Here is a 12765-nt window from a genome sequence, read left to right on the forward strand (position 1 = left end):
TTTCCAGCCCTAGAGAATTTATTACTCATAATAATCATGCAAAATAGGTGTAAATGACTTCATTTTTACTTAGGAAGAAACCTAGAAAAGTTAGAAAACTTGCCCAAAGTCACACAGCTAGTAAGTGGCAGAGCTGGGATTTCAGCCCACTCTGTCTAGCTCTGACACCTATGCTCATTCCATGGTCATTGGTGAAAGAGCAACTTTCTGCTCATACACAGTCTTCATTTGCATGCCTCCATGCAATCCAGGGCAGGGAAGTCTGGTTCCCTATTATATTTCTCCTCTGTATAACTCCTTATTAATCAAAGATATTCAATAAGTGATTCTGAATGGGTGAATGAATTAATAAATGAGTGACTGCATGGAAGAATCGATCAAAAGGTATACATTTTATGAATGCATTCTGTCCTGCACTTGTTTCTTAGTCTGAATTTGATGGCTAGTCTCAGCCAGCCCTTATCTTCATGCACTTTATTTCAGGAAGAAGAAAAAACTTTCATCCTGTAGGTAGATTTTAAAGGAAAACATTATAAAGGCATAGTTTCTTTACAATCAAATGAAGATAATGTTAAGACTATCACGATAGAGTTCAGGGGAGATAGGGAAAGTTGGGGGGATATTATATAGGAAAAACTCAGAATGGTAGTCAACTATTTTTTCTCAGTCGTTCCTATAAAGCAGGCTACGTCTTATTGCTTTCTGAGGAGACAGGAATGCTTCATAAATGCAGGCAGACCAACATATTGCAAGACAGCTTTAGCTTTTCCTTTCTTCTAACTTTCAGTCATTCTCTCTTTTCAGTTAAAGATAATGTCACTTTTTGCTATTTCTCTACCATGATTTTCCAGCCATGAAGTATAATGTGGAAACCAGTTATAAAATTTCATTGTCACTTCTGGAGTTGTTAGAAGGCAGATAAAATCTTTGAGAAAGTGTGATTTTTGCCAAAGTTCTCATCTCCCACTCTTAGGAGTTATACTCCTGAAAAATAATCTATACTTACTCTTATTTTGAGATTTAATGAGCTGTTATAAATGAGCATTTGTGACGAACATACACCTAGATGTGGTGAGCTTAGAGAAGATGACCATCAGGAATAAGATTATTTGAAATGATTCTACCAATTCAAGTGTCGTGTGTAATATTTCTTCTATTTTTAAAGTAAAGATGAATCATTCACTCTTAACTTTATTAATGCTATTTTCACACTCATAATTATTCTCATGAAATGCTTTTATTTTAATTGCAGATACTTAAAGAAGATAAGCCAGGTTTCAGAGTGTGATGACTTTTTCCATTCTTAATTAAAGTATAATTGACATGGGGCCGGCTCGGTGGCGCAGCGGTTAAATCCACACGTTCCACTTCGGCAGCCCGGGGTTCGCCAGTTGGGATCCCAGGTGTGGACGTGGCACCGCTTGGTAAAAGCCATGCTGTGGTAGGCATCCCATGTATAAAGTAGAGGGAGATGGGCACGGATGTTAGCTCAGGGCCAGTCTTCCTCAGCAAAAAGAGGAGGATTGGCAGTAGTTAACTCAGGGCTAATCTTCCTCAAAATAGAATAAAATAAAATAAAGTATAATTGACAAATAAAAGTTGTATATATTTAAGGCATGTGATTTGATGTTTAGATATGCATATAATTGTGAAATAATAGCCATAATCAATGGTGATAACATTTTTAATCAATTCTATTGAATTTCTGTGATAGATGTTCTGGAGGCATAAAGCATAGACATAAACTCTGTCCTACAGAAGTATATGAAATAAGATAAAACATACACCTAAGCAGTTCCCATACTTTTAGATTTAAACATAATTTGGAAAGGCAAATACTTCCATTGTTCTAATGCACTAAGAAAATACTGCTCAGTGTCTTTAAGAGTTAACTAGCATGTTATCATCCATGTAGAGGACATAACCATAGACAATGTCGTGTTATAACTACAAATACAACCACTACAAGGAGCCAATGCTGTGTGGGTCCCACTTAGAGAATCAGTCTCCTCTTCTGCTCCCCTCAGCTCCCCTCCCCTCTTCTCCTTCTCATTCTCCTCCTTCTTTCTCTCTCTTTGTCTCTCTGTCTCTCTCTCCTTTAATTGGCAGCATTTGCTAAGTGATCTGTTTTTCCTGTTTATCTGTTGATTTATTTGCACTTGATATAAGAGGACGTGAATTAAAAGTAAACTCTGGATGCGAGGATAAAATAAGTCAGGTTGTCACAGTCGTCTAAGTCCTGGGAATGTGACTAAGGAGGAGAACTTAGAGGGAACTCCAGCATCCCTGCATCTGTGCAGTAACTCTCCAGGAGGCGCGGCCTGGAGAAGTAATCGCAGTGCCAGGCACGGATTGGCATTTCCTGTCTTGTAGGTTACTAATGAGACTGATACATACTCCCTAAATAAGCAATGCTGAAAGGAAGCCTATCCTGGTATAAAAGGGGTCAGCCCAAGAACAGCAGCATTAGCATGAGGGGCTGGTTGGATGCAGAGATACAGATCCTGTTCAACTGGGGGAGAAGAGAATTTCAAGACCTGAAAATTAAATTTATTGTTGTTAAGTGGATATTTGGCTGCCCTCTTTAAGCGCTCCCCAGAACTGTTCTTTATATAGTCATGTGAGAAAGAAAAATAATTCCTTATTAGTTGTAATAATAACATATAAACACTGCATTGTGGGAACTTTCATATTGCCAAAGTGCTTTCATACGTGTCAAATTTGATCCGCATAACATCCCTATGAGATAGAGAAGTTATTATAATTCACATATACAAATGATTATATATACATATATATATTCATATGGTATATATATTTACATGTATAATATATATATTCTTATATACTATTGAAACACAGAAAACAGTCCAAGATGATGCATACTGCTTATGAGATCCAGACTGAGTCTTGATTTCTAGAGTAGTATATATTTTCCATTTTTGATCAGCAAATTAAACTGAAGTGGTTTACCAGTACAGCATATGTTTTAATAAGCCAAAGTGTGCACCAGAAGGAATGAAGTAGTCAGATAAGGAAGCTTGGAGTTTTAGTTTCACTCTAGCAGCAAAGAATGGATCTTCTCAATATATGAACAAAATAACATTGTAGCATCTGAGCCAGTTAATGTTTACTCGCAATCACTGTTTGAGAAAAACATTCATCACTCATAAAGGTGCTACTCTGATATTGGCTTATTTAGGGGAGCTCCGTGTAGAACCTTGCATGTGTTCAACTCGTGGCTCAAAAATAAAATCAAAAATCAGCTTTCTGTTAACTAAGTCATCATCATGTCCAAACACATCCCTATTTCTTGCTATTCCTTACTCCAAGCACTGTGTGGGATAGAAGTTCTCATACATCCCCAAGTTAAAGCTCTGTCAAGGGGACATTGGTCATGGCACTATCCAGTAGGAAAGAAATATTTTTATCAAACATGTTGACTTTTTTTTTCTTCTGCTTTTTCGCCCCAAATCCCCCCAGTACATAGATGTATATTTTAGTTGTGGGTCCTTCTTCTTTTTTTTTTTTTAAAGATTGTCACCTGAGCTAACAACTGTTACCAATCTTCTTTTTTTTTTCCCCCCAAACATATTGACTTTGAACCTCTGGGTTCTGGGGCCATGTAAATGAGACTGCCCTGATCAATGAACGCATGTCTAGATTGTATCTGGAGAAACAACCAGTAGTACTATTCAATGGTCGCATCCATTATTTATTCCTAAGATGTAGTAAGGGATAATTTGAGAAAACCCTAATGATGATTATGTAAGAGAGACAAAGATAAATATCTCATTAGCACTTACGTTGTGAAAATAGTAGTTAATAAGAGAGCCCTTGAAAGTTGGGAGACTTTTCGTCAGTGGATTAATGAGAAGAGAGACAAAGAGTTCATTGAGTTAATTTTGTAGCCAGCATGGCCTACAATGTTCCAAATAAAGGGGAAAGACAGGCAGGAAAAGATACAATAATTTACATTTTCTTTCTTTCCTCAAGAATTTAGTTATGCATTTATGTGCAGAGATGGGAGGCAAGATGTTTAAGGTGTTTAAAAAAGTGAGTTAAGAAAAGATTGCCACAAGTAAATAAGGAACTTTCTGAGTATATTCCATTTCAAAATAACTGAAGTTATATAAATATTTTAATTTTTGTAACTGGGTTTAATAAATTGAACTCTAGCATTCATTTTGTTCCCTTTTTAGTGCCACTTAGTGTGCTGCCATATCAAATTGTGCAATAGCTATGTATGTGTGTCTCCTTGTATAGGTGTGTTTTCTTCATGACAATTTTAGCAGTTACCTATCTAAAATCCAATACTCTCCTTTGGTTATAACTTATTTTAAATTTATTTCATCATGTATGTTTATAAACCACACCAAATCCTCTAGAGAACAAGATGGTTTTGGATGGCTGGATGGATAGGTAGATGGATGGATGGGTGATGAATGGATAGATAGAAGTCATCTGGGATAAGAGACAATCACAGTCTCATAGCTTTGCCATTAAATAACAGTATAATTGTGGTCAAACAAAAGCAGGTAATTTTCTACCTTCAGTTTCCTGATATGTAAAACAAAGGGCTTAGACTAATGATCACTGAGGTCTGGCTCAGTACAAGAAGATGTATGACTATTTGACTAAAATATGATTTCATTGCCAAACGTGTTAGATGCCAACATTGAAAGCCTGGATTTTGGAGGCACGTTAGGTGAAACTATCCATCACTGGCATTTTACAATTATAAAATCTGTTTTGGCCTCATTACCAGTAAGGATTTTCAGTTCAACATGTGTGACTAATTAGTCCATTCAGTCACAATAGTTGGACTAGAGATTCATATTGACACAGCTAGAAGCCTAGATTTGCATTGTAAACATCCGTTAGTATTTATTTAATTTGGAAATGGCCAAACCCATTTCAGAAAGTGCTTTGTCCAGAATCAAAACAAAGAGGGAACACATTCAGTCACATGCATATTCTAGTTTACCTTTCAGCACCTCCGCTCCACTCCCAGCAGTCTTTGGAAGTTTTACAACCCCAAATTTTAATTAGTGAGAATCTAGGAGAAAAGATTATTCCAGTGCTTTCCTGAAAACCTAAACTTTACTTTTTCTTTTGGCCAGTCCTCCTATATTGCTTTGGCTAAAAATGGAAATGCAATATGAACATAGAGATTATCAGAAGCTTAAAGAAATAGTAAAAGAGATGTACTATATATTTTTTTTTTTATAAAGATTGGCACCTGGGCTAACAACTATTGCCAATCTTCCTTTTTTTTTTTTTTTCCCTGCTTTATCTCCCCCAAACCCACCCTGTACACAGTTGTATATATCTTAGTTGCACGTCCTTCTAGTTGTGGGATGTGGGACGCCGCCTCAACAAGACCTGATGAGTGGTGCCATGTCCGCACCCAGGATCTGAACCCTGGGCCGCTGCAGCGGAGCACGCGAACTTAACCACTCGGCCCCGGAGCCGGCCCCTGTACTACCTTTTTTAAAACATAAATTTAATTCAAGTTTCCTGATACCAGGTTTCTATTTTGCAGGTTTCTATTTTGTATAACTTTGCTTAAATATAATGTTCTTTTTTAATCAAGAAGGGTAAGGGATCTGAATTTACCGCCCCAAAATGTGTCTCTTTGGCTTGATTATTTTTAAGGACAGATGACTCAGGAAGAAACTTTGACCTTACCCCCCAACTGCCTAAAAAACTTTAAGATAGGAGGCCTGTTTCAAGAAGGAGCTATCACCATAGATAACCACAATAGAATATGAACTAGATGTGGTAGGCAGGGAGAAACCTAGAAGGGCCCATTTGATCAAAGTCTTCTCCATGTCCCATTGTCTCTGCCAGGTTTTCCATCTGCATGTCAATTGCCTTCCTTCCCTCTGAAGTCCCAAACCACTACCCAGAACATTGTCCTCTGTCTTTAGCTGAAGATGGTATTTAAGGTAGTGGCTTTGGCCATTTTGGCCAGTTACTCAGTTTTCCTGGGTTTCTCCCATGTATACATGTTATTACACTTTGTTTGATTCTCTCCTGTTATTCTGTCTCATGTTAATTTCATTCTTAGGCCAGCCAGAAGAACCTAGAAGGTAGAGGAATATTTCTTCCTCCCCTGCAGCAGGAATTCAGTTCTTTTCTTTATCACATAATTTTCTTTAAATTCATTGTTCTGTGGCATTATTTCCACATCCCTACCTTCCCCTTTGAGTTTTGTCTATCAGGATGACCAGTATCAAATGCATGTAACAATGCATGTTAGAATGAGTAAGAGATTGTGATCTCTTTACCATAGTAGAGTTTTTGTATGCAACCCACTCTTAGTGCTCTGGAACCATTGCATACATTTTAAAGAGCCAAGAAAGTCTTGGAGAAAATTGAATGGCTTTCAAGTCTGTCTTTTTCCCAAGCAGACAGCTGATTTATGGTCACTTTTTATAATAACCTAAGGCATCAATTGGGAAAAAAAACCTTAACGAAAAGTGAAAGCTGGCTGTTTTCAGAGATATGTAAGCTTTTTCCTAAATATTCATGAATACCAATGTTCAAACATTCAAATTGGGTAAATAAGTGTACAAATGGGTATTTTTTTTTGAGCAGGCCCTTAACTATAACACTCAGAATAATAGCACCTCTCCCTGCATTCTGCATAAGTACGTTGTTGGTGAATATTTAATGAAGTAATAGTTATAGGAGCACTGTTACATTTCAAGAAAAATAAGCTATTTGAATTGAATTGATTGTTGTTATTTATATTAATGAGTGACTTGTACCTATACTTTAGAATAGAGTGAGCATAATAAGTTATTTGCAGGTAGGAACTGCAATTTATACCTTGCTAGGTAGTGACCATCTTTTGTGCCTATCAGAAAATGCTGTGCATAGATGAGGTGGTGTTCCATATTTCTTAGTGAGTAATTGATGCTCATTTTCTTTGTTGGTCATGTACTGGAGCTAAAATTCACCCTCACATATTGGATCTCAGTTTGTTATTTTTATTTGTATTAGGTTAGTGAGCCATGGGATTGACATCTTCATGTGGCATCTACTACTTAGAGAAACAATTGACAAATAAGAACCGGACACTTGAGTGAGACAATGAAAACTACCATAGGACCTGTGCAGGGTCTCTAAATTCCTTTTTCACCTTTAATAGGATTGTCGATTAACTAAAATTACCAATTCTGTGTATTTCTTTATTGATTTGACTTGATCAAACTGACCCACTGTTTGGGAATTGTATTATGTATTACAATTGGGTTATTTTTCTGCAGTTTTTCCTTTTGGTGAAAATTGTGACAACTCCTAGAAACTTCTTGCCCCATAGGTTATCAGTACAGTGGGTTGAAACTTGCTTGGGGAATTTGTAACATTAATTCTGAATGCTGGCATATTTTTTTTCTTCAAGGAAACACTCCTAGCAATAAATCTTTTCTGGAGAGTCTGGTGAGATTTAGTTCTGAAAGCCAGACATGAATGCTTTCTCTCTTCCAGAGCAGCTTCTCATAGACAAAAGTATCAGCAAAGACAAGTGTCCATCAGTTAGCCAAACTTAGCACATTTCAGCTAGCACCATACTCAGCCTCTCAGTTGTCTCAACCAGTTCAGTCTAAATGTCTGTCACATCAGTGAAAGATTAGGCTAGATAATGTTATGCAAGTGAGCACCATTGCTTGAGACACTAGTTTTTTTATGCTGAATTTGGATGTACAGCCAAATAGACCATTGCTATTTAGAAACACAGTTTCAATCAAAATTGTAGAGAAAATCAAGAATTTCTTCGCAGGCATCAAATTCGTAGTGGACATCCTTTTGCACAGTTGGAATTTGCTCTTTTCCTCACCAAGCAGATTTGTCCTAGTGGAGTTTTCTTGTAGGTGTTTTCATGGGAATATATCAGTCTTCAGCAAAGCTGTTTATCATGAAGAATAAAGTCTAGGAATGCTGTTCTTGCCGGGGATATACTATTACAGACTAAGTTTACTATCCTCTCATCATATCTTTTTACCACGCAGGTAGGCAATTGTGCTATATTTTAAAAAGTGACATCAAGTGAACATGAAGTAAATTCTATTAAGGGCAAGGGGAAGGTTCCCTGTAAGTGAGAAAAAACAACAAAAATACATAGTGTTTCTCTACTTTCTAACTCGCCAGTGCTCTCTCTGTAATAACCCTGGATATTAAATAAATTGGTCTAACTTTTTACTATACATTAAAAACATTGTTTCTCCTCCATCCTGATTACATTTTCCTACCCTATAACACGTTGGTGTTTATCCATAGCATATGATGAATTGTTTCAGTGCCTTTTTTTCTTGAATTCTGCCCAAGTCATTTTTTACCTAAAGGTAAGGAGACCTAAGTATTGTTAGTAGACATTTTGAACGAGAACAGATGCTTGCCATGTGAATGTACAAACCACTCTGAATTAGGGAGGATCAGCATGACCCTTTGACCTGTGAGTGGTTAAATGCACAGTTAGGGACACTTACCTAAATGGATGGTTAGGTAAAACTCATGCTTTTGCTTGATCACTAGTCTCTCTTTTTCAGCAGGTTGTCTCTTTTCTGAAAAAGGCTGCAAACATCAGGGAAAAGTATACTGAAGAATAGAATTGATTAATGTGACATATTTGAATTTCTTTCTCACTCTCTCAACAGCATATCATAGAGAGGCAGTTCCAAACACAGTGAATTAAATTTAAATTATGCAGCTTTGGCTAGAAGATTGTTCAGTCAATTCAGCCTCTGAAATAAAATTTGATTTTTTTCCTACACTTGAGCCACTTATGATTTTTCACACCGTGATGATTTCTGCCAAGGCATCTATTGACGTGAGATCTCTTTTTTCCTTCTTCTTCTCCCCAAAGCCCCCCAGTGCATAGTTGTATATTCTAGCTGTGGTTCCTTCCAGTTGAGCTATGTGGGACGCTGCCTCAGCATGATTTGTTGAGCAGCGCTAGGTCCGGGCCCAGGATCTGAACCAGCGAAACCCTGGGCTGCCCAACCAGAGCCCGCAAACTTAACCACTTGGCTATGGGGCCGCCCCCTGATTTGAGATCTTTTATTCACAGACAATTGCTGGCTTTTGATTTCTGAAGGAAAAATATGATAAACAAAAATGTAAATTCATTAGACCAAGAAAAGTACATTAAAAACTAAAATATAGCTTTACAATAGGGTCATATTTGTAAAGCGATTTATTTCAACTGTACAGGGCTCCAGGAGGTACTATTTATTGTATGATATCTTCTGTTATTTAGGTATTGTGTTTGTGTTTTGTGAAAAGATAAAACTGAGAATATTCTAACACTTTTTGTTTGCTGTGGGATTGTTCAAATGACTGTTGAACACAGGTTAACTTTTAAAACAAAATTTGACTTGTGTGGCCTAAATAATTTAGTCTGCATGAAACACTGTGCACTGAATCACACATTTTTAGCCCATAAATTTCTTTTTTTTTTCCTTTCTCTCCCCAAATCCCCCTTTTAAGTAGTTGTATATTTTAGTTGTGGGTCCTTCTAATTGTGGCATGTGGGACACCACCTCAACATGGCCTGATGAGCGGTGCCATGTCTCCCCCCCCAGGATCCGAACCGTGGAAACCCTGGGCCGCCGAAGCGGAGCGTGTTGAACTTAACCACTGGGCCACGGGGCCAGCCCCTTAGCCCTTAAATTTCTTTTAAGAAGCAGCCTTCATTATTTATATTTGATGTTTGATTTCTAATTCAGAATTTGAACCTAGGCAGTAAAAGATGGAAGCTTAGTTCACAAAGTACCAATATAGCTACTGTATTTTGATATAAATACTAATGCGAGGTCTAAAGGTGAGAATAATTCACATGTATAACTTCTGGTTTAACATCTAAAATTGTATTATTTATAAATATAGTGCAAAAAAAGATTAAATTGGTGCTACATTCGTGAAATAATAATAGTGTTGATAATATCACAACTTTTATAAGCATTTACAATGTGGTCTTATTCTAGGAGCTTTTTGTATACTAATATAATCCTTATGACAATAGGGACTATTATACTTTCTGTTTTTTTCCAGATGAGAAAAATGTGAGACAGAACAGTCTTTAAATTTTTAAAGCAAGGTTTCTCAACTTCTGCACTATTGACATTGGGGTCACGTGGTTGTTGGGGGAGGACTGTCATGTGCGTTTTAGGACATTTAACAGCACCCCTGGTTTCTACCCGTTAGATGCCAATAGTAGCATACCCTCCCACCCCCAGCCCAATTGTGACAAGCTAAAATGTCTCCAGACATTGCCAAATGTGCCCCCCCCCAGGTGGAGAGGGGAAAAGGGGACATCATCGCTGCTGGGATGAGAAGCGCTGGATTAAAGAATTTATTCACATCCTCCTCCTCCTCCCCCTGTCAAGGACAAGACAACAGCCCTGTACTGCTTTCATCAATATAGTCAAAATTCCTCAAGGAAAATTAAAAATTATCTTATAACCTTGAAATTAATTTTGAAGAGTATCCACTGTGGTGGAGAAAGAAGTAGCTTTCCACTTCGAGTTGGCTCTAGAAAAATAGCGGATTATCTGCTCCAGGGTGAATCGGAACAATTGACCTGCAAGAGCTCATAATCCAATAACTTGTTATTATCAAGTCAGTTTAGATGTTATCCTGCAGGATGTGCTCGTGCCCAAAGAGGATGGGTTTTTGCCTTTTAAAGCTCCCTTTAATGAAACATATCTGCGTGACTGTCACACCAATTGTTGGTGTGTTTTCACTGCCATGAACAGTTACAATTCCAGAAAAAGTGATATTTTGAACTCCCTCTTTTAAAATAACAGCAGCAAAATGAATGAATCCAGTCTCCCAACTGTCTCAGAGGAATTAAGAACAGAAAACGTGAAACCATCTCAAAATGATATTTAAATGCTTGCGTTTATTTAAAGTCATACTGTGAAACATTAGCATCTGAACAAATTCCTTATTCTCAAGTAATTACACAGCTTGTGATTAAAGATTTTTGAGCCTAATTTTTGTCGCAAAAGTGCATTATCCCTTGTCTCCATTTTTCAAATGGCAATTATTAACAGTTATTTCCTTATACTTTAATCTCTGACTACATTAAGTACTCCTTGAGTAAAAGTAAGTCATCATATTTCTACCTTTTTTAAAAATGGGGACCTATATTACTGTAATTCCGCTTTTAAATAAGGACTTCATCAGTGTTGTGATTCTGATAGTTGTCTAAACAATTATAATCTCCTTAATCCTTAGCTAATGTAATGAGATATTTTCCTTCTTGTACCTTGAATTCTCTCTGCATCACCTTAGCATTAGCTGAATCTGATGCAAACCTTCCAAATTTCCGTGCAATATCTATGCTGAGTTTACTGCTGCTTATGAGTGGCAATAAAGAGCAACCTTTGGTGCTCGTAAATGTGTTGATTATGTGACTAACCGCTAGGATTTACACACTCTGCTTTTTATTACAGTGATGGTTATCTTTTCTGCTGTAAGTGCAATGAAGCAACTAGAATGTCACAGAGAAAACTGTCACCTCTATCCTCTTTACTGTAAAATATCATCCCCCCATACACTTTTTATTTATTATGAAACCTTAATGAAGAAAAGGACGTTGAGGAAACGATACCTACAATCTGAATGTTACAAAACTGAGAATTGAGAATGAAAGCTCAATACAAAATTGAAAAGTACCTTAAATAGACTATATTTGTTTCCCTTATTACATCAGTGAAAGGTATTCTCTACTTAATCTGTGTTTCCTAATAATGACAAGCTATATCTCAAAGATTCATCAAATTCAACCTGGTTGTGAATATAAAATGTGATAGCTGTTCTGCTTTTAGGAAGCCAAGCCCAAGTACTGCATAAAGCCTACTGATGCGTACATTGTAGCACTCCAGGGCTGTAATAAATTTCAAATCATCTGTTTCTGCCAGCTTGCTTTAAACCTCTTACGCTACTGTGCGAGGCTTCTCTGTGCAGTTGAATGGATGGATATGTACATGTTGGCTACCATCCTTTCTGTGTCCTCATGTAAACTAAGCTATAATCAAGTTTTCACAAATATGCAAATACTTCCATGAAGGATCCAAAATAAGTTGAAAAATGTAAGCTCTGTGTCCTTGGGAAGGCAAATATTGAGTTTTGTTTCTCAACCTGTCACGTAAAAATAAGCAGTGCTTCACTTGTCAATGAGACGAACGTGAGAGGATCCGTTAGGTCCCTTTAAATTAATCTACTGAATGTGATTCTTTTACAGACCACAGATGACATCCTTGTGGCCTCAGCAGAGTGTCCCAGTGATGACGAAGACATTGACCCCTGTGAGCCGAGCTCAGGTGGGTTAGGTTAGTCGACTTTTTTTATTACTTTCTTTGCTTTACTCTAAATCTTTATTGCATGCCATAGTCCTTAGAAAAGTCTTGCATTTATATCTAGAAGCCCACCCTATTAGACAGTGTCTCACTGTGAGATGAGTTCTTGCTTTTCACTTGGATAAATTTCCTGTCATTTATTAAAAAACACATTTTTCAAAACAAAACCCACCAAGATTATGTATTTCAGAAAAAGCAGTGGGAGACAACACACAAGGCTGGTACCTGACTGTTCGCGTTGCACGAACTCACAACATAATTTTTGTGTATAGCAGTGTAATAGGCTTTCCCTTGGATCACCTATAGTAAATTGTAAAGCTTAAAAATTGCAGTGCGTTGTGGAAAATTACTTGACCTTTCTGCTGACAAAAAGTCCCCACCACTCATTCTGCCA

The 12765-nt window shown here is 37.2% G+C and overlaps 1 protein-coding gene across 50 annotated transcripts in view; it reads left to right on the top strand.

Annotated features, from left to right (window-relative positions):
- The window catches only part of NRXN1 (neurexin 1), a 1068408-nt gene that overhangs the window by 1030722 nt on the left and 24921 nt on the right, over positions 1–12765 (top strand). For 27 of the 50 annotated variants that reach the window (XM_070573944.1, XM_070573943.1, XM_070573962.1 and 24 more), the window contains one exon: positions 12257–12344. In XM_070573944.1, coding sequence (XP_070430045.1) covers positions 12257–12344 — 88 coding nt within the window. The remainder of the gene's footprint in view (positions 1–12256; positions 12345–12765) is intronic. The other 23 variants (XM_070573958.1, XM_070573931.1, XM_070573945.1 and 20 more) reach the window with 1 other exon arrangement.

This window comes from Equus przewalskii, chromosome 14, assembly GCF_037783145.1.
Source record: "Equus przewalskii isolate Varuska chromosome 14, EquPr2, whole genome shotgun sequence".
NCBI lineage: Eukaryota > Metazoa > Chordata > Mammalia > Perissodactyla > Equidae > Equus > Equus przewalskii.